Here is a 21,969-nt window from a genome sequence, read left to right on the forward strand (position 1 = left end):
ATCCATGCCTGGTTTTGCTCCAGGAGCAGACTCGGAGCCGCCTCTGAGCTGTTTGCACCTTTGGGGCTGTTTCTGCTGACTCTTTTCCCTTCTGCACAACTGCAGCCCCGCTTCAGAGCCTCTGTGCCAGCACTCACCCTGTCGAACCGTGCCAAGGAAGAGGAGGCGCGCAGACAGAGCAATTGCAGCTGTGTGCAGAGCACGGGAATGCAAGGAGGTGTTTGCAAACGGAGCAGAAAAGGATTTGTCAGCAGTGGGAGAAGGTGCTTAAATCCCCTCCGCACGTCCTCTTTGCTCTGCTGCCTCATTCCCCAAGCAGCAATCCCTGCTTGCTGCCTGTCGTGCAGACACCAGCAGGAGCTGAGCTGCCAGTCCCAAACCCCAGAAATGTCCCAAACCCCATAAAAACCCAACCTCGTTGTCCTTTCCCTGCAAGGTGAGTTCCCCCAGGTCCCAACCCATCCACGATGTTCCTCTCTGGGTCTGGTGGCTCCTTTATGAAGTCCTGCAGAGCCCAGCAAGGTGCTGAGACAGCAAGGGTCTCAGTTTCCCTGTGCTTGGTGCAAAATGGGGCCATTTGGGGATGATTTTCAATAGTTTGGCTGTCCACTAACACCAACGTGCAAGGGCTGCTCCATTGCATGGTGATGCAGGATTGGGGTTTTTGCAGACTATGTGGGACTCAAGGGCAATGCCTGGCTCTCTTCCCTCTGATTTCCACCCCTGGTTTGTAGGAGAATTTCTTGTAACCCATGCTAGCTTTCTTATATATACATATATATATATATATATATTTTGGATTTGGGGGATGTTAAAAGACAGAAAGCAATGGCTATTCGAGCATGAAGAAGGAGGAACAATACACAGAGACCGCTGTCAGACACCTGTTGGTCTGTGAAATAAAAACCCTGGCTGATTTGCAAGCAGCCAAAGGAAGGTAAGCTTAAAATAAGCAAAACCAAGATGTCAGGGGAAGAACAAAAGGAAACAGCTGATGCGAGAAGCTGCAGCAGCAGGGAGGTCACCCTGGGGTAGAAAGCTAGAAGGTGAGAAATAGGGTGAACGTCAGGTCTCACCCACCAGTGGAAGGGTGATTGGGGTATGATAATCATACAGCTTTCAAGATGTGATGAGGAAAGGAAGTGTCTGGTGCCCCAAGGCACTGAGCTCACGCCGAGCTTCCCAGGTGTGGGCAGAAACCCTCAGCTTCCCTACAAAATAAAGCCTTGTGCAAGGGGCTGCTCATCCATGAGTGTTCCTTAACATCTGAAAGGTTAAAAAAGTTTGTTTAAAATGACCCACAGTCAGCAAATCTGATGTTTGCATGCTGAGGACTCCAGCGCTTTTCCTAGATCTTGTTTTAAACTCACCTTCGTCCTCCTGCCTTAGCAATGAATTTGATAAATGCTAGCTGGTATAATTTTCACCCGAGTCAAACAGTGACTCCTGGAGCCATAACCAAGGCTATGAATAAGAAACCTGCGTCACCAACAACCGTGTCCCTGCATTTCCATCCCTCCGGCCTGTGGCTGAAGGGAAGATTGCATTTTAATTGCAGACCAGACCAGCACAAGCACATCTATCAAGCAGAGGGCTGGCACTACCAACACATCATAAACACACCCAAAAACAAAGTGGCACAGACACCCTGGTCACAGACTCAGGCTTGACCAGAAAACCCTTCCTGCAAAATGCACTCACCCACTGGGAAGCCCAAAAGCTTCCTGAGGGAGAAAAGATGCAATGACCATCGGGAACAACAAACCTGAGGGCTGAGAAGTGGCACAAAGACAGGACGAGCTCACAAAGCTCAAAAACCCCAAGAAATTGGGATCTGGGTGGTTTTGCAGAGCAGCAATCCCCTGGCATGGACACCGTGCAGCAGGATTGGACCAAGCGACTGCCAGAGCAGCTACAGGAGGATGCTGCTACTTTTTCCTGATGTTACATTAAAAGATGCCAAAAAAAAAACATCCTTTCCAATAGCAGATGTCAGAGGATCTGGTTCATGATGAGACCCCTTCTGTGGAAGGAACAAGGAGCAAGCCCTGGGCATGGGGCGTCCCTGCTGCCACCAGCCTGGAAGGAATAATTTGCCAAGACAAAGTAAAAATTATGAAAACTAAACTATGAAAAATGGCCTAAAACCATCAAGAAGAGTTCATTCTTGCTTGCAGTGCTCGTGTTTCTTTGGAGGCTTTTGGGTGTCCCAGGGGGAAGGAGGAGCGGGTGGGCACCCTTGGGTGCTTTCTCCACGGAGCACCGTGGTGGGCATGGAGAGGTTTCACTGGGTGCCATGTAGAAATAAGTAAGCCAAAACAAACGTACAAAAAAACAAATGCATTTGGAAGTTTTTGTGTTCAATGGTGAGTATAAAGGAAATGGGGAGAAACCATGGAAAAAGAACATCTATTTTTATAGGAACATTAAGTAGAAGAATTCTGATTCTCAAATAGGTTACTTTAACTCTTATGTCCTTTGCAGTTATTACTTGAACAAACCCAGCCTTTGCTTTGCTCTAATGTGAGCCGAATTTCCATGAGAGACGAGCTCTTGACTGGGAGGACACCTTGGGCAGGAGGAAGCAGCAGGTGAAGGGGGAGAGGGCTCTCACGAGGGAGAGGAGACCAAGAAATAAAAGTGGGCTCTGATGAGCTCCTTGGAGTGCCTATATTTTTGTATGGATGCAAAACCTGGGATCTTCTGATTGATTTGATTCCACTTCTTGCCTGTTTTCTGGTTTTCTTTTGTTAAGGAAAAGAAAGGAAAGGAAAGGAAAGGAAAGGAAAGGAAAGGAAAGGAAAGGAAAGGAAAGGAAAGGAAAGGAAAGGAAAGGAAAGGAAAGGAAAGGAAAGGAAAGGAAAGGAAAGGAAAGGAAAGGAAAGGGATATTAGAAAGAGAATAATATAGAAAGAGAAACAGAAAAAAATAAAATAAAATAAAATAAAATAAAATAAAATAAAATAAAATAAAATAAAATAAAATAAAATAAAATAAAATAAAATAAAATAAAATAAAATAAAATAAAATAAAATAAAATAAAGAAGTTTTTCTGCAAGTCTGCAGCAGAGGAAGGAGAGCAATCCAGCCCCTGGTAGGGCTGCAGAAGGGCGAGGTGGGGAGACCTGGAGCCATTTAATGGCAGTACCGGGCACTGGGTAAGAGAAGTTGGATGAGGAGCAAAGTGCTGTGCAGTGCTGTTCTGGCTGGCACACAACTTGGGCGCATGGTCTGGGGAGGATTTGGGTTCATTTTCATTCGCAGATCTCTCCCCGTGGCTCAGCAATCCTTAGCTCCATCTGGAAAAGTGATGCTCAGAGTCTGCGGTTTCTTATGCTCGACGTAATTCTTATTTATTTTTTGTTTCATAAAAAAAAAAAAACAACCAACCAACCAACCAACCAAACAAAAAAAAAACAGTGGAAGGTTTGGAGCAGAAAATGTATTATGTGAGTACAATGTCTTGTAAAAGGCAGCTGCATAACCCTCTAGATACTATTATAATGCTATTGCTGCAGATAACAAATAATATTAGCTGGAAATGGTTTCTAGCTGTTAGGCAGAATGATTATATTGTCAAATGTGATGAATGAGGAAAGTGCAGAAGGCTTTAGCATCCTATCTTCACAGTTATTTTCCATAATGTTATTCCCAATGCTGCTTGCAAGCCTCTCTGCAATCTTTCCCCTAAATGCAGGTGCTCGGGTGACTGCAAGGAGCCTTTGGGGCTGACCCCGGTCTCTGCTTCCCCTTGAGCATCCTCCAGCATTGCTCAGGAAAAACCTTTCTGGGTTCCACAAAGTGCTGGCTGCTCAGTGACAACCACTTGAGGCTGAGTTTGCAGTGTGCAGGGGGGGACCGAAGGCCAAGCAGTGCCTTTGTCTGGGTTATTTCCCAGCTAAAGGTGTGGGCTGGGTGCAGCTCCTGTAGATGGACCCTGAGAAGGACACAAGGGGGACACATGGGAGGTTTATTCTCTTATGATGAAGCAAACTTCTGAGAAGTGAGAGGTGGTATTTTTATTTTATTTTATTTTATTTTATTTTATTTTATTTTAATTTTATTTTATTTTATTTTATTTTATTTTATTTTATTTTATTTTATTTTATTTTATTTTATTTTATTTTATTTTCACCCCATGTGGGGTCCAAGAGGAGGAGCAGTGCTGCTGGTGGGTCTCAGTGTCTCATCCCTCTAGCTGTGGTGCCCACTAGGCTGATTTTCCTCTATGCTTCATCATAATGAGCATGATTATTACCCAAGACCCCAATGAAATTATTATGGCAGCTGGCAACTTCCTACCCATGGCAATGGAGGAAACCGAATGCACCATTTCTCCACAGCTTAATTTTTCTTTTCCCGTTGACCAACCAAGGTCACCCACAACCTCTCAAACCATGCTCGGTCATCCTTTGGATTTCAATGGGTTTTGGACCATTTTCTAGCACCCAATCCCCAACAGCACCTGAAAGCAGGTACAGGGAGATGTGGGACTGGCTTCTGGGTATATCAGCAGGGGAATTCTGGCAGCATCAGGCAGAGATAAGCTCTGCGTCTGATGATGGAGCAGCCAATACAGGATGACTACATCATTTTTTAATGATCATCCTTGAAGAATTTTAAAACAGAGAGGGCTGGGAGAAGAGTCGTGAGAACGGTTACAAGTTCGGAAAATATAGATTGCAGTGAGAGCCTCCAGGCACTCATTTCACAAGGAAGAGTTTGATCATCTCGTACGTGAATTTACGTGGCCAACAGGGAGCTGGTGCCAGACAAAAATAAATAAATAAATAAATAAATAAATAAATAAATAAATAAATAAAATACATATATCTTATGACTGGAAATGAGTTACGTCAAAGTAAGGCTTGGGCTTTTAACATTAAGTAAGGCTCAGGTTTTTAACATTAAGAGTAATGAAAACAAAGAGAATATTTAACTGGGTGCTGTGAAGGGTTCCTCTCTGGCATGCACTTTGTTAGGAGGGAAGTCTTAAATTCTTTAATTCTGGAAGTCTTAAAAATGGATTTGAGACCTCGTGGTGCCAGGAAAGCTCTTCAGGCACCTGAACTTCTGCTCCACGGTGTGTCTGCCAGATCCCTGGTGGAGAAAAAGAATTCCCCACCTCGTTCTTAATATGTTCATGGCTCTCCTGTCTCGTGAGCAGGACACCAAGGCTCAGCCCCCCCCATTTCCCTCAGGGAACCTCCCTGCTCCATCTCCTGCTGCTGCATGTTAGGGACTCAGTTCAGAGGTAACAATAAAAAAAAAAAAAAAACCACCTTAAAAAAACATCTTCTGCCTAATCCAACTATTGTGCTTAGATGAATTATTTCTTAACTCTCTTTTGATTAAGTCCCAGGCTATGTGTGTGTTTTGGTGGTGGGCAGCACCAGTGGATGAGCTGCTCCATATGCCCCAAACACAGTGGCCACATCCTGCACCCATCAGGGTCTTCTCCTCTCCAACCCTCTGCTCGGGGCAGGGTAGGAGTGTCACAGGGGGAAGATTTTTGTTGGAAAAGACCCCTCTTGCCCGGTCAATCAAAGCAATGGGTTGAGTCTGGGTCAAATCAACAGTCTTGAGGTCAACATCTTAATGGAAGAGTGAGTGAGGAGACAGCCCAGGTCTTCCCCAAATCTCTGTTGGAGACCCCAGTGTATTGGTGAGTTTTGAAAGGGTCTGTTAAACAGCTGCTGTAGGAAAGACACGTATTTCAGTGTGTTAATCTTGGGAAAAGTCAGGCATGGCTCAGAAGGTCAGAAGCTCATTTGTACCAGACTGTCCGCCTGCTCTGGAGAAAAACACACGGATTAAATTCCAGATAAACATACACACTCACTGTTTCTTAATAACATCTCTACCTTAAATTTGAGGTCCATCGTGCTATATTGGCTGTTGCTTCACTTCAGTTTTCATAGCACAGGAACCTGTGAATCTGGCTGCTTGATAAAAGAGGCAGTCGATAGCACTGGGCTGCATGCAGACACCATTTCCTTAAGCTGTGTTCGAAATTTCTCTTTAACTTTTCCCCCAGTTCTGCAGTGCCGTAAAGTAATTTTCCAGTTTTCTCACTTAGGAATAACATCCCAGGGTCACCTCTGCCATGTGCTGGGAAAATAACAGCTACCACCTCTGGAACTCGTAAATGGAGGAATTTAATTAATGAAGTCTCCGCGGTGCAATGCGGAGGGGGAAGTGTAAAGAACTGTGGTGCCACTCCAGTTCAGCTTTATTTAGTGCATCAGTGATTTAGTCACTGAAGGATATAAACCAAACAAAAATTATAATTACTGCATGCAAGAACACTAAAAACTTCACAGAAGTAGGCTGAAATACATTAACATAGGATATACCACAGTTCAGGGGACCCAAACAGACTCTAAAAGTGATGATATATTAATTAACCAGCAGAATGAAACAGAAACTAGCATGAGGCTTCTGCAGAGCTGTAAATTTTATGCAAATAAGTTATTTTTTTTAGACAGGGAAGACGTTTTTGGAAAGATGCACTTTCTAACCGCAGATTTTACTTCCTTGTTCCGCAAGGTGTAGATGATGGGGTTCAGCAAGGGGGTCAAAATGCAGAAGACAACGTTGCTCATGACGTGGACGTCAACGGGGATGTCCGCCCTGTAGGAGACGTACGCCACGGCGATGGAGGAGTAGTAAGTGCCCACCACGAGCAGGTGGGACGTGCACGTTGAAAAAGCCTTTGCCCGTCCTTCTTTGGAGCTAATTTTTAGCACGGAGAGGATGATACGGACGTAGGAGAGGGTGACGAGCAACAGAGGGATGACCGACACCGTCATAGCGATGGAGAACCCCAGGAAATTCTGGAAGTCGGCCCTGAAGTCGGAGCACGCTGCCTGAACGACTGCTAGGTGGTCACAGAAGCAGTGCCAGACCCTGGCTGCCTCCCCGAAGGCCAGCCGAGAGGTCTGAGCGATGACAGGGACGGGCACCAGCAGCGCAGTTATCCATGCGCCCGCGGCCAGCGCGGCGTTTGCTCTCCTCGTCATCCTGGCCGCGTAGTGCAGCGGGTTGCAGATGGCCTCGTAGCGGTCATAAGCCATAACGACCAGGATCAGCGCCTCCGTCACCGTCAGCCCGTGGAAGCTGTACATCTGCAGAAAGCAGCCCCGAAAGGAGATGGTTTTAGCGTTGGCCAGGAACATGGCCAGCATCTTGGGGATGGTGGTGGTTGTGAAGAGCACGTCGAGCACGGAGAGGTTGAGCAGGAAAAAGTACATGGGTTTGTGGAGCGTGCGGTCGACCACCACCACAGTGATGATTATGGCATTGCCGACCAGGATCAGCAGGTAGAACAGCAAGAAGACAAAGAAAAGGGGGGTCTGGAAATCCTGGAGAGCTGGGAAGCCCACCAGGAAAAAGTCTTTAGTGGAAGCGTTGCTGCTGCAGCTCTCCATGGTGGGGCTGGTCAAGGATGAAGGGGACGCAAGGAAACAGGGATCAGTAACACATCACATTTCTCTGAGGAGCTTTGAGAGGTTCTGCAAGGAAAGCACACGCCAGGGAAATCACAGAGAGCCGAGCACACAGCTCAGCCCCTCTGGTCTCTCGCCTGCAATTAAGGTGATTTGAATTATACGTTGATGATGATGATCACGTCTGAGTCAGCAGATGGCATGCTCTCCAGCTCTGGACATGAAGGGCAGGACTTGTCTCACCCAGATGAGGGTGGTCTCCATCTGCACCGCTCCTCTGGGGTCCCTTTTTGGTCCATGGGGGATGTTTTGGGGACACAGCTCCTCTGCCCCATTCTGTGCTGAGGAGGAGATGAGCCCCGTTACAAAAATGTCCATTTTTATCCCTTAAGGGAATTCAGGGACTTAGTTATGAAGCAGTAAAACACCTGCCTCTCTTTTGCTAGGATGCTGCAAGGTTTGATACTGAAAGTCACCCTCATCACTATTCTTCATGCCTCTGCTACCCCTGGTTGTCTGCTTGCAGCTCATCACATTCCTTATGCAGTTGGTTTCTGCTGCTGTTGCTGAAATTCACATAAAAATGCAGAATTTCTTTTGATTTCCAATTTGTTTCTTGGGATATAAAAACAAGGGCATTTTCAAATCTCTTTTTTTTTTTTTTTTTTTTTTTTTTTGGCTGATCTAGGTCAGCATCATGTCTTTTACTACAGTAGGAAATACTTTAGAGATTCGATAAGTTCAAAGACACTAATAAAAAACTAGGAACGAGTATCAGTCAGTGCCTTCATCTCAGATGGCCTGGCCCACGCTACGTGACAGCTTTCAGCCCTTACATAGCTTTATTTCACATCGTTTAGCCCTACAATTACGTTATTCAAATAAGCTTGTGACACTTCCTGGCTTTTTCCAGGAAAGGCCAGGAGGTGTGTGCCACAGTTTTCCACTTGTTTCACAGATCTTTTAAGGTTTCTGAGTTACAAGGACTTTTTTCCTCTCAACAGAAATACTTCCTTGGTTGCTCATAAAGATTTAATGCAGATTAGAAAAGACTATGCTGCCCTATGGAATATGCTTGTTTGCTGTGGCAAAATAAAACAGCATTTTGGAAACTTCTGGTGTCTTCTGCTCGAGCCGCAAAACTGCTGCTTCACTTTCACAGGCACAAATTCCTTTATAATCCATCTGTTTTGTCTAATAACGGGAAAATCAAGCTCAAAATAATGTTCAGAAAATAAATAAATAAATAATCCCACAGGCATAAAAAGCACCCTTGTTTTCATTAGGTTTATACTGAGGAGAAGAAAAAAAAAAAAAAAAAAAAAAAAAAAGGGACAAATGAAGCTTAATTGAGTTTTTGTGCCTTTTTTTGGTTTCTTTATCCCAATTTAAGAGAAGGAAAAAAAAGTTCTCTTGGAAATGTTTGGTGCTTAGCCTCGAGTAGTTGAGAGTGATGGCTGGTCTCAAGCAATTTCCTAACGTTATTAAATCTCTGGTAATTTTCAGATAGTTTTACCTTTCACCCAGAAAGTCATTTCCATAACCATATAGAAGAGATCCATTTAATATTACAAATAAATAGATTTTCTACCCCATTGAGATTTAAATACAATTGATATTTTGCTTACTCTCTCCTCTCATCTAATCTACCCATCTCCATTTCTCCTTCTCATTATTTTTTTTCCAAACTTGTAAGCTCTGAGGATATAATTTGTACAAACAATTCTGTGCTATAAAAAAAAAAAAAAGCTACATAATATATTGCATTGAATTAAAATTGCCAGCATGTAATGTCCTTAAAATTAGCATTGATTTGAAGTTGTTTTCAGACACTGTAGATCAAATTCCCATTCTTCCGAGCCTGTTGACATATATTACAATCATATTTTTCCATCCCGGGCTCCACGAGAAAAAAAGTAAATCAACACGAAACACTTAATTAGACTGAAAAAAGAAATATTATCGTGTTAACAGAGTAACATCAGCGATAACTCACTTGCAGTTTGAAGCTATAACAAGGTCTGCCCCTTCCTTAATGTCATCCTCAGTGACAAGTGACAAGCCCTGCAATAAATCCACTGGCACCGGGAGTGCTGCCCTGCTCCCAGCCCTCTCCCCAGTGATGCTCTGGGGGCCGTTTTCTTGCTTTTATTCTCCTGGTAGCCCCAATTCTCCACGTTTCTTCTCCTAACAGACCTGGTTCTCCACACTTATTCTCCTGATAGCCCCCTGAGCAGATCTGAATCCCCCTGCTGCTCGCCACCCTTCGCAGTGGTCAGGAATTACGCACGCCAAATTGGTGTAATTTGTGCAATGATGGATTTGTGTAATTTTGTGTAATCCAGAGCAGCAAGGCAGGGTTTTTGCCTCCCAAAATTCATGGCGTGGTGAAGGTGGGCTGTCAGGCTGGGGTTTGGGGCATGACCCTTGAGGGAAACAGCCTTTCCTGCCCAGCTCTGGTTCAGCACCAGCCCTTTCGATGGCATTGTCTTCCCAATGCCTGGGTCATGCTGTGGAGGGCACAGAATTGGGACATTTCCCTCTCCCCCCCTGCACAACCCCGGTGACCCTGCTGGAGGTCAGCCCCTGGTTCCTAATTTCCCTTGGCAGAAACCCAAGCACCACTGGTATTTTGCTGCAGATGGGTCTGCTGGCCACCTCGTGGCCTCTTTCTCTGCACTGACCATGCAGGGAGCCTGCAGACACCACCTACCTACACAAATGTCCCTAACCATCCCTAAGGGAAAGCTGTTGGGTGGTGATCTGAAAGGGGTAAATCCTTCCCATCCTGTGTAAAGAGGCTCTAAGGTGCCTTCAGCACAGGATGCGTCCTTGGGTGACATGCAGAAAAAATAAAGGTTTGATTGCATTTTTATCTTGAATAATGCACCCACCTGCACCCCAGGAGCATGTAGAGACACTCCACAAAACACAAACCGTGCTCATCTGCACTCCTCAGCCCCATTTGTTCATCCCAGTTGTGGTCATGTCTTTAATACATGAAAGAGCTGGAGAGCTCTGCTGGTGGAGGGGTCTGGTGGGGTTTCCTCCAGGCCATTTTGCCCAGGACGCTCCCTGGGAAGAGAAAACAAGCCAAAATGCAGGTTTGGGACCAATTCTTTGGGTCTACTACCCTGGGGCTGAACCCTCGAAGGGGGGCAGATTGGGGCTGCAGAGCATCCCTGGGGGCTTGGCAAGTGCCTGACCCTGCTGGGAGCCTGTGGCCCCACAGCTGGGTTGGGTTTGGGGAGCTGAGGTGGGACTGGTGCCAGGCTGAGCCAGCTGGCCTTAAACAGAACCTCTGAAATAAGCTTTTTGTGTAAAGGGTGGGTCGTGTGTTTCTTTGTATCCTAGGTGTGTTTTCAGGATTATCTTGCCCCGTGCCGTTCTCCACTTGTGTCAGGGATAGAAACGGGGATGTGCTACCTACGGGTGTCACACCTTCTCCACCTCATTTTTGGGGCTGTTATCCTGCCATCCACCTCCTGCTCCAGGGTCCGGCCACATTTCCAAGCAGACAAACCCACAGAACTGTGGCTCCCTGAGCTTTGATTATGGATAAGAAAAAATCTCCCCTCGCTTTAGTCATCTGGAAATCTAGTCCCAATACTTTTATTCTAAAACAGGTCACCAGATGTCTTGCAGGGCACAGAGAGGAACTCAGTGCTGATTTTAAATCACTCAAGTTGTGATCTTGTCTTGTCAGCAATAATTTGAGTTTTAATTACAAAAAGCTTCAGATATACCCACAACAGATGATTCTGGGGTTATCAAAGCTCTGTTCTTTCTCAACAAATCAGTGGAAAAGCGTGTTACAGGACAATGATCCCTTCTCCAGGTTGGCAATTTTACTGAACTGCCCAAATTATGGGAAACACCCACACAGTCAGGGCTAAGAGCTGATGCAGATTTAGGTGTTGTATGGTCTTGAGCACGCCAATATCTGGTGGTATCAGACATCTGCCACCAGAACCACGGTGCTGTCACCACCATGGAGTGGTTGTCCCAGCTGGGTGGCCATGGCAGGGCGAGGACAAGGAGTTTGTGTCCTCTGTCCCAAATATTAATACCTTCAGCAGAGTGTGAGCACACCTGGCCAGCTGTGGGGTGGGCACACACCCCATACTGGGGCATCAGGAGCCAACCAGGCTTCAAAAAAGACCACGGCATCCCTTGAAGTCCATGTCCCTTCACCTGAGAGCTCCTGCCCTTCGTGGCTAGGACCCTGTGCTGGGATGGTGGAAGAGCCAAGCCCCATGCTGGTTCAGCTCAGTTCATTGCTTACAGCCCTTAAGACTTCCATTTTCATCGACTTTTCTCCTTCCCCTCCCTCCTTCCCCTTTTTCTCCAGGCTCCATGTGTCCCACTGGGATCCTGTGGGTTCCTGCAAACAGGGCAGGCAGCCACTCTGCTCATTTCCACACATTTCCTAAATTACATCTTCCGGAGCAATTTCCCCCTTGAATTTCTGATCCCATCTGAAGAGATGTGGGGCCTCTGATGGCAGAGCTCCTGGGCACCCTTGTTAAAAATACTCCCATAAGCATTCAGGGAAAGTTGCACTTCCAAACATGTTTGTTTTGAAGCTCTAATTCTTACGCTTGGGTGGCAATGCCAATGAAAACAGCACAAATTAGTCTCTCGGCGGTAGCAGCTCCTGGGGGCTTTATTGATGTTTTCCATCATAATTAATACCCAGGGCTGGTGTAATCAGGGCTTGCGTGACCCGCACTGGGGTGCTGTGAAGCCTCAGGGTGCCCAAGCCTCAGATTGCATGGGGACTGGTGAGCCACAGGGTGCCTGGGGATGCTCTGGGGGTCACAAGGGGCTTAAATGCTGAAATCTGGGGGTTTTGCAGCTCTGCTGTGCTAAGAAGCTCAAGGCAACTTGGTCTATGGAGATAGGTTGCATTTTGGGCTACACTTCAAGCACAGCATGGAGACACGATCTGCAGGAAGATGCTTTTCCATAGGTCGGTTATCACCCAAACCCACATAATGCACATTTTGGCAAGTGGATGAATTTCACACCCAAAACAACCTATAGGTGTATAGAATCGTCATAGAGTGGTGGAATGGTTTAGGTTGGAAGGGGCCTAAAAGATCATTTAAATCCAACCTCCTGGCATGGGCAACGATGCCACCCATTAGATCAGGTTGGCCAAGGCCCCATCCAGCCTGATTTTGAACACCTCCAGGGATGGGGCATCCACAGCTCCTCTGGGCAACCTGTGCCAGCACCTCACCACCCTTACACTGAACAATTTCCTCCTAATGTCTAGTCTAAATCTATCTTTTAGTTTAAGACCATTCCTCCTTGTCCTATCGTTATCTACCCAAGTAAAGAGTCGCTCTCCATCTTTTTTAGAAGCCCCCTTTAAATACTGAAAGGCCTCAACGAGGTCTCCCTGGAGCCTTCTCCCCTCCCGGCTGAACACCCCCAGCTCTCTCAGCCTTTCTCCGTAGGAGAGGTGCTCCAGCCCCTTGATCATCTTCGTGGCCTTCTTCTGGACCCGCTTTAACAGCCCCACATCCTTCTGGTGCTGGGGACCCCATACTTCAGGTGGGGCCTCAGGAGGGCAGAGCAGAGGGGCACGATCCCCTCCCTCCCCTGGTGATGCAGCATCTCTTTGGATGCCATCCCTTCCTTCTGCTGTATCAACTGCACCGCTCAGCTTGGTGTCATCTGCAGATTTGATGAGGGTGCACTCAATGCCATCGTCTATGTTATTGATGAGATACTGAAAAGCACTGATCCCAGGACAGACCCCTGAGGGACACTGCTTGTCACCAGCCTCCACCTGGACATGGAGCCATTGAGCACCACTCTTTGGGTGCGACCTTTAAGCCAAATCCTTATCCACCAGGTGGTTCACCCTTCAAATCTGCATCTTTCCAATTTGGAGACCAGGATGCCATGTGAGACCATGTCAAAGGCCTTACAGACATCCAAGTAGATGACATTGGTCAGCCTTCCCTTGTCAACTGATGCAGTCACTCCATCACAGAAGGCCACCGGATCAGTCAGGCATGATTTACCCTCAGTGAAGCCATGCTGGCTCTCTCACATCACCTCTTTGTCTTGCATTTGCCTCAACATTGCTTCCAGGAGGATTTTTTTTCCATGATCTTGCCAGGCACAGAGGTGAGGCTCACCAGCCTGTAGCTCCCCGGGTCCTCTTTTCTACCCTTTTTAAAAATGGGAGTGACGTTTCTCTTTCTCCAGTCACTGGGACTTCACCTGACTATCATGATTTTCCAAATATGATGGAGATCAGCTTGGCAACTCCATCAGCCAGTTCCCTCAGGACCCTGGGATGCATGGCATCAGGGCCCATAGCCCTGTAGTTGTTAAGTTGGGTGAGGAGGTCCCAAACTTGCTCTTCACTTACAGTGGAGGGACTCTGCTCCTCCAGCCCCTGCCTGGAGTTTCAGAGACACGAGAGATGTGGGAAGCCTGACCACCAGTGAAAACCATGGCAAAGAAGTTGCTAAGTACCTCTGCCTTCTCCACATCTGCTGTTACCAGTTCTCTATCTTCATTTGTCAGTGGCAATACACTCTCCTGAGTCTTTTGGGGATAATGTACCTGTAGAAAACCTTCTTGTTTTTCTTCTTATCCCTTGCCAAATTTAGTTCTGTCACTGCCTTGGCTTTCCTGATCCCATCCCTGCACATCAGGACAGCATTTCTGTACTCTTCCCAGGGCAAATGTCCCTGTTTCCACCATCTGTGAATTGTTTTCTTTTGCCTAGGTTTGACAAGCAAGTCCTTATTCAACCATACCAGCTTTCTCCCTTCCCTGCTTGATTTATTGCATATGAGAATAGAGAGCTCCTGCACTCTATTTGAGTTTGGAATAACAAACTCAACTTGCCCCATTTATTTAAGAGACCCCTGACCACATCACAGGCTTCAAACGTCGGAATTTCTGGGTGAGGAAACGCTCGTTTCCCTTCATGCACATGAAATGCTGGCCAGCTACTCAATTCCCCCCCGAGCATGCACAATCGATTCCTAATAAAGCAGCTTAATAAGGGGAGGTTAATAAAAATGAGGTCCTGTAGTCCCCGGCCAGTGATAATGCTGTGGTTACGTGGGCTTAAATCAATGGAAAGTGCTACGTGAAGTCTGCATATGGGGGGTGATGTGAGGTGCTCCGAGGGGGTCCCACAGATGCTGGGACCTCTGCTATGCCAGGAGGGGCCCCATGGCTAACCTGCATGGAGAACAGCCTTCAGCCACCTGCCTGCATCACTGGGACACCAAAACCCAGAGCAAAACCACTGTAGTGAAGTTTCAAGGGCTGTGAATTCACTTGGCACCTTGTGAAACCAGGTGCCCGTGGGGTGGGATGCGGTGGGGACCCCGCTCCATGTGCGGTGCTCACTGGTGCCAAGCTCTGCGCAGCTGTTGGGTCCCTCCTTTTGCCTCGCTCAGGTTTTCAGGTGATTTTTTTTAAAATTATAATTTTTAATTTATTTTTTTATTTCCTCCCTTCGCCCAGGGGTGCGCACGGAGATTAAATTCATCCGGGGGTGCTCTGGAGAGCTGTGGCTGGAGGATGCTCGCAGTGCAAGGCGCTTCCCCCTTCCCTGCTCTAACACTGCCACCTCGCTGCGCAGCTGGACACGGCTCCCAGCGTCTCCAGGACCTCTCCTCTTTGCTCACAGTGCAGGTTGTATGTCCATCCATCCTTCAATCCATCCATCTGTCCATCCATCCATCCTGAGCTGCAGTGGTCGCCACCAGCTGACTGCTCCATCACAGCTCCCTGCGCTCCCTCCAGCTTTCCAGCAGGCAAACAGCCCCCAGGTACTTATTTTTGGGGGATGCACGGCCCAAGGGACTGGCAACCCCCTTGTCTCAGGTGGATTTATGACTTACAATGGGCTGAGACCCCATTTTTTACCCTCTTAACACTCCCTAGTGCAGTGCTAGGAGACAAGAAAGGATGTGGGAAGGAGCTGGGGACGCAGTCGTCACTGCTATGCCTGGGGAATGCACCTGGAGGTGGAAAACTCCACTTGTTTGGGTGAATCCCAGCCCTACAATGAGTTGTGGGCAGGTCAGGGCTCTGCAAACCCTACGTTCAATGCCTGAATTCATACCGTGACTCTGGGGATACCCAAAAAGGTGCCAGGAGATGCTGCAAAGCAAAAATTGGAGATGGCTCTGAATGTGGCACCCCTTCCGTCCACGAAACTCCCTCCTGTGGGTTACTGCAAGTGCAGAAAAGCTGACACACGTTCAAAGAAGGACTTGGGAGAGAAATCCTGGAGGGTTTCTAAACATCTGAAGCCATTCCTGACCCCGGGGAGCACTGAGATGTGGGTGGGTGTCCTCCCAGGGCTGCCGTGGGGCCACATCATGGGCAAGGCGGGCTGCTGACCCTCTGGACACGAGTGCCCTTTCTTCAATTGCTCCTGCAGCCTTTGAGAAATCCTGGCAAAAAGGTCAAATTCCCAGGTGTCTGCCTTTCACTGAGCAGTGATGTGCACAAACCTTTTGTCAGCCCTGGCTGGCAGTGCCACCACGGAGCAGCTGAGATGTCCCTGCTGTGCCTCTGGCCTCCCACGTGCTGCTCCAGTGCCCATCCTCGCTGGCTGTCTCCCCTTCATGCTCACACTGCCCTTTGGTAGCTCCAATTCTCTTTGTTTCCTTCCTGGCATGAGGTGAAGGGTCCACAGCATCCTCACAACGCTTCCCTCCCATCCCTTCAGGGATTTTCACCCCTGAAAATCCCCCATTTCTGTAAGCTTCAGCTTTGGTGCCCATTAAAATTTCCTCCACCTGGTCCCACACAACAACGTTCATTTTCCTCTCCCATCTCCTCCAGGCTTGCAGCCAAATTCTCCCATGGTCTGAATCTCCAAATGAACCCTCACCTCCGTGGTGGTACAGAAAGCATCACCTCTGTGGCACCACAGAGAGCAAAATCCCTGAGCTCTTTTCGTCACCTGAGTGTTTTCATATCTCGTTTACTTCTAGAGCTGCTTGGTCCCACAGATTTTCAACTGAAATTATCCCAAATGGACTTTTCTGTTGTAATGTCAAAGTTATTTTAAAATCACCTTGCCCGAGCAGCGCACCTCTCCTTGCTGTCCTTCCCAGTGACTTTTCCTTTATAGAAACCAACCAAAATTATTTCTCGTCCCTTTAGGTTTGGGCTCAGGGGGATTACATTTCAATTGTGAGGTGATAGCAAACATCTTCAAAAAAAAATTGAGGTAGAAAAGTGTGAGGATAGTGGTGCAAACGGGAAAAATGCAGTGGTTTATCAGAGCTATCATAACATTTGGGTGCACAGCAATTTATTTAGCCTCCTCTAGTAAAGACAAAATGTATTATTATTCAGATAGCTCCGAGGGCTGATAAAGGAACAGCTCTGAGGGTTTCAGTATAAATCCATGTGAAGTCTCACTTCAATAACAGCTGCAAATTACAAACGCTTCCAAGAAGCAGGAAGCCTTTCAATTATTAAGCACCCAGCAGTGCCCACGTTGGGCTCGGCTGCGCAGTCTGGCTGGGTGACTAATTACTTTTCAGTAAGATCCTCCTTCTGAGGAGAAACTCTCCCCCCTCCGCATAGAGTTGCTGTTGGTGTTCAGGTCATTAGAAGCAATTAAGACTAATTCTGAGCCCGCAGGGCTGGGAAGGGTTTAGGGAATGGCATGCGAGGGCAGGACCTCTCCCCATGGGGTTTGGAGAAAGATGCCCCTGGCTTTTATGGGCAGGGAGCTGCTCCCATACATCACTGCCCTGCTCCCACTGCTGCTGGTGAGCATCTCCCTGCAGCCTACAAGGAAAACCCAGAGCCTGTGTGGACAAGGATGGGGACCTACGGGCATTGCCAAGCACTTTCTGCACCCAGGGGCTATGCTGAAAGGATGGTGGGTGTAGGTGCTCATCCAGCTGACACCCTCCACGAAGAAAGACCTTGTTTTCCACCATGCTCAGGCTTGTGTGATACAATTAATAAAATAAAAGAGAAAAGCAGTTGTTTCTCAGCGCTCTGTGCAAGTATGCACAGAGGGTTTTAACTACTTGCCTCTATATCTTGACCTCAGGTCTCCTAATTAACACCTCAATTAACGTGGCGAGGGGTGGAAATCTGGATGGGATGGCGGAGCACCATGACTTGCAACCTGTTTTCCCAGCTGAATTACGAGGATGCTCGGCGCTGTGGCCTCTGCCCAGAAATCACAGCCTCTCCGGCGCTGCGTCCCCGAGGAGCGAAGTGTGTAAAAGACTTGAAACTCTTGGAGGAGCAAACCTTGTGCAATTATGCGGCAACACAAGTGCTCTCGGCTCAGGCAGCCACCAAGCGCCGCGTTAATCCCCAGCTGGGTTATTCCTTCTGTGTTATTCAGAAAAAAAAACATTCTTGTGTTTTGAAAGACTTTCCGAGGCTGAAGGCATGGCACGCATGGCAGGCAGAGCTGTTCCGCAGCAGTGACAAAGCAGAGGTTACACCCAGTGGATGTTTCTCAAAAACAGAACGGGGGAAAGTTGCACTTTTCCCTTTCCCTTGCTTTCCTCTTTTCCCAGTGCAGGATTTCTTCCTGCTCCTTCCTAGCTATTTCTATAGATGTTGAAACCTCAATTTATTCTCCTGCGTGTCTCTGTAGCACCGATCATTCATGAGAATTCAAATTTCAGTTGAATAAAAGCCCTGAGATTTCCCTCCTCTGCTCCTATAGAAGAATTTCAGGATGAATGCAACGGGCGGGACAACGAGGACATTTCTCCTTGCACTTGCACAGCCCACAAAATTCCTCGTTAGGACAGAAAGGAAAGTCCCTTGCTCAAGGGACAGGAACCACGAGTTCAGCCTCTGTTTTTCCTTTTGGTCCTTGCTTTGCTGAGCTTGGGGGGTGCTGCAGGGGCAGGACGGGGACAGGGAGCTGCCCTCGGGAGGCTGGATCCCAGCCCTGCAAACAATTCCTGCAGCATCCAAAATATTTCTTTGGCTGGTTCTCTGAGAGATGTCAGCAAAGCCCAGGGGTCAAATCCCAGCCCTAAAACCCAGATGTTTTTTTTCCTAACCCCAAGTGTGGAAAAGCCTCCTCCCCACCAGAAGAGCTGAATCCCATCACCAGAGTGGGAAATCTTCCTCCTTTGGGCCTGGAGCAGAGTCAGAGCAACCAGCAGAGCCAGGCAGCTGCAGGTTTACCCGTGTGGCCAATTCCAGGCTGTGAGCCCTTTGGAAAAGCCCAATTTCTTCATTTTTGGGCATTTGTAATCTCAGACACGTGACATTTTACAACCTCTTTGCACAAGATAAGTACGGCGATCGTTTGCTGCTCTCTGGTTTAATTGTTCCGAGGAATCATCCCTCCACCACATCCTCCAGAGAGTTTAACACCATTGAACTGTCCGCAACGAGACTTTTCATTTCTTTTTCTTCCAGCATTTCACGTAGCCCTTACAGGTCTTATTCAATATGAATTTCTTAGCGCTCCGCTTTCGGAAGGATTTATCCTTTTTGCTTCCATGCACCCATGACCTGCAAAGCAATGTGTGCCCAACTTTCTGGAGGCAGAAGGCATGAAGCTGAGGGAGCTGCAGGAAGGCTCCTGGTCGGAGAGCGGCAGCAGCGGGCAGGAGATGGTCCCGTGCTGCAGCCTCAGGGCTGGTGCACCTGCAGGGATGCTCCAGCTTCGAGGAACCCTTTTTCTTTTTCTTTTTCTTTTTCTTTTTCTTTTTCTTTTTCTTTTTCTTTTTCTTTTTCTTTTTCTTTTTCTTTTTCTTTTTCTTTTTCTTTTTCTTTTTCTTTTTCTTTTTCTTTTTCTTTTTCTTTTTCTTTTTCTTTTTCTTCTTCTTTTTCTTTTTCTTCTTCTTCTTTTTCTTTTTCTTCTTCTTCTTCTTCTTTTTCTTCTTCTTCTTCTTCTTCTTCTTCTTCTTCTTCTTCTTCTTCTTCTTCTTCTTCTTCCTTTTCCTTTTCCTTTTCCTTTTCCTTTTCCTTTTCCTTTTCCTTTTCCTTTTCCTTTTCCTTTTCCTTTCCCTTTCCCTTTCCCTTTCCCTTTCCCTTTTTCCTTTTTTTCTTTTTTTCTGCATCCCCTCCCTGCACAGCACAATGTGAATTTGCAGCCCGAGATGTGAGCAGCAATTTGCAGCCGAGAGTACGGGCTCAGAGAATCATCTCAGTGAAGCTGCATCATTTTTATCTGCGATTACACTGGATGTGTTTCCTGCAAGCAGGAGCGCACAGAAGTGTGCCATCACCTTATCTCCCCTATTGCTGGATTCCTTTCCCCATTTTCTCACAAAGGGGGCCATGCAACGTGCAGAGGGGCTCAGGATCTGACCCTGAGAGTTTGCAGCCAGCGGTGTTCATTCCCTTAGAGCCAAATTTTGGCTCCCCACAGCTCAGCGCTCTGCTGGGGGCTGCTTGCACCCCATAAGGGCACCGTGCTGGGGACACGATGCACGTCTCCAGCCGGGGGTGTCCCAGCAAATGGCCATGTTTTGGGGCACAGAGCAAAACTTGCTGCATCTCACACCAGCTAGAGCAAGAGGAATCAATAGATGGTGCTCTTCTTTCGTGCAACATTGCAGCCGTGGCTGCTGGCAGGGGTGTCCAGCTCCGGGGGGCTGCCTGTGCCCTCTGCAAAGCTTCTCTGGAAAGATCGGACTTAGGCAGCTGTAAAATATTAATACTTTTTTTTTTTTTTTTTTTTTTTTTTTTTTTGAGATCTAATAACTCCTTCCTGAGAGATCGCAGAGCCCATGAGAGCTGATAAAGTTTATTTTCTCCGCAGTGCATTATCTGCCTGATGCAGCCCTGCCTGGGAGGAGGACAGCTCAGGGTCACTCGGGCGAGGAGCATTTCTGAGCGCACCGATTCGGCTGTCTCCTACCGAGCAAAATGTATCTCTGCTGATAGGGCTAACGAGGCAGGCGTTTAATTATTATTTAACGAGCTCGTGCACGGACGGCAGATAATCTCTGCTTTGGAAACATCGAGTCCCTGTGCCCGTTGCACCCTGTTTCCAGCCTGTGGGACCTCAGCAGGAAATGCCAGGAGGAAAATGTGGTTGTGGGTCTCCTGGCTGCTGCTACACCACAGCCATGGGCAGGGAAAAATCCCCGTAGGATTTTCCACTTCTTACTGCTGGGACCTTGCTGAGGGGGCTGTGGGCACCCAGCAAAATGCTGGTGCAGCATTTTGGGCAAGCAGCAGGAGAAGGGCCAGGCTGAGACATCCAGGGCTCTGAAACCTTTAGAAACACAGTATTTTGGGGGCTCTGAGATAACTTGTCTGGTGTAAAGCCCCGCCACCCGTGCAGTGCCTGATGCAGCAATCAATCTGAAGGTGCCCACAAATGACTTTTGTGGGGACTGTAAGGTGAACATGAAAAAATGCATGCAGGATTAGGGCGCACAATCCACTGCTCGTGGTGTTTTGTGGCATTTAATCCTGAAAATGTCATCTCTGGAGACTGTGGGTCATCAAGCAAAGCAGTACGACACCTTGGATATTAATTGCCCAGACCCAGCATCTCTCAGCAGCCTTGCTTTGCCTTCTCCATCCCATCTGAAGCTCAAAGAAGCTGGTGGCTGTGGCAGGGCTGCCAAACCAGGGCTCCCCTGGACCAAGGGCATCTCCGAGCCTCAGAGGATTTGCCATCACATCTCTGTCCCCAGCCCAGGGTGATGCCGAGGTGGCACAGAGGGAACAAACCCTGCAGTGACACCAAGGAGAGGGGATCCCTAATGCCCCCTTGCAGCTGTCCCCATCCCACAACCCAAAACGTGGACACCCCCAGGACAAATCCCCTTTTCCTCTTGGCAGATAGAACCGGGGCTGCCTGTGCATTAATTCCTCGGTTCCTTATCTGAAAATGTAGATTAATGCAAAAAAAACAGTGCCGAAAAGTAAATAGCACGGGGTTATAAAAGCTCCCGATCGCAAACCCCAGGACAGCACCACAGCTTCAAAGGCAGAGGCTGGAATAAGAACATGAATGTAAAAAAAAATAGGAAAAAAAAAAAAAAAAAGCCTGCTAAGGATGGGACCCTTGAGAAAGGGGGAAAAAAAAGGCAAACCCAGCTTGCACCGTGACCATGAACAGTTTGCAAAGCCCTGCATCAGCAAACCACATCGGCGGCTCTGTAATCGCTCGGATTGCAGGAAAGGAAAATAAAATCCTACCGAAGGAGACGATTGCAAAAGTTTGGGTTAAAATGTGCTCCGGCTTTTGAGACGGAGCCCAAGCCCCACCTCCGCACACCCATCCCCACCTCCGGGCTGGGAAGTAAAAGCACCCAATGGCCGGGGACAGCTGCTGCCAGAGGAAAACTTTTGCTCCCAACCCAGCGGGACGGGACACGGGGACACGGGGACACGGGGACAGGGCGAATCCTACAACTGTGAGTATGGCAGCGGTGGCCGGGCTCTTCTTGCGCCTGCCCCGTGCCTCGCAGGTTGGAGGCTGCGAAGTTCCTCACACTGCTGCTTTCTTCGCTGCCTTCTTTCGCACGGCTCCTTGAACCTGCTCGGTTCCTGGGCTGGGTTT

At 47.8% G+C, this 21,969-nt stretch overlaps 2 protein-coding genes across 2 annotated transcripts in view; one reads left to right on the forward strand and one right to left on the reverse strand.

The window, feature by feature from the left end:
* Positions 1-6,458: 6,458 nt before the first annotated feature.
* Positions 6,459-7,430, reverse strand: OR2AT4 (olfactory receptor family 2 subfamily AT member 4; the record flags this gene model as incomplete). Its single annotated transcript, XM_084305160.1, has 1 exon — positions 6,459-7,430. The coding sequence occupies one exon, from the start codon at positions 7,428-7,430 to the stop codon at positions 6,459-6,461; it is 972 nt and encodes a 323-aa protein (XP_084161286.1).
* A 14,264-nt stretch (positions 7,431-21,694) lies between these two features.
* The window catches only part of SLCO2B1 (solute carrier organic anion transporter family member 2B1), a 50,329-nt gene continuing 50,054 nt past the window's right edge, over positions 21,695-21,969 (forward strand). Inside the window, exon 1 of the mRNA XM_084281219.1 lies at positions 21,695-21,823. The gene's annotated coding sequence lies outside the window, so the exon portion shown is untranslated. The remainder of the gene's footprint in view (positions 21,824-21,969) is intronic.

The sequence above is a fragment of the Netta rufina genome (assembly GCF_964035555.1).
Source record: "Netta rufina genome assembly, chromosome: 1".
Classification (NCBI taxonomy): Eukaryota; Metazoa; Chordata; class Aves; order Anseriformes; family Anatidae; genus Netta; species Netta rufina.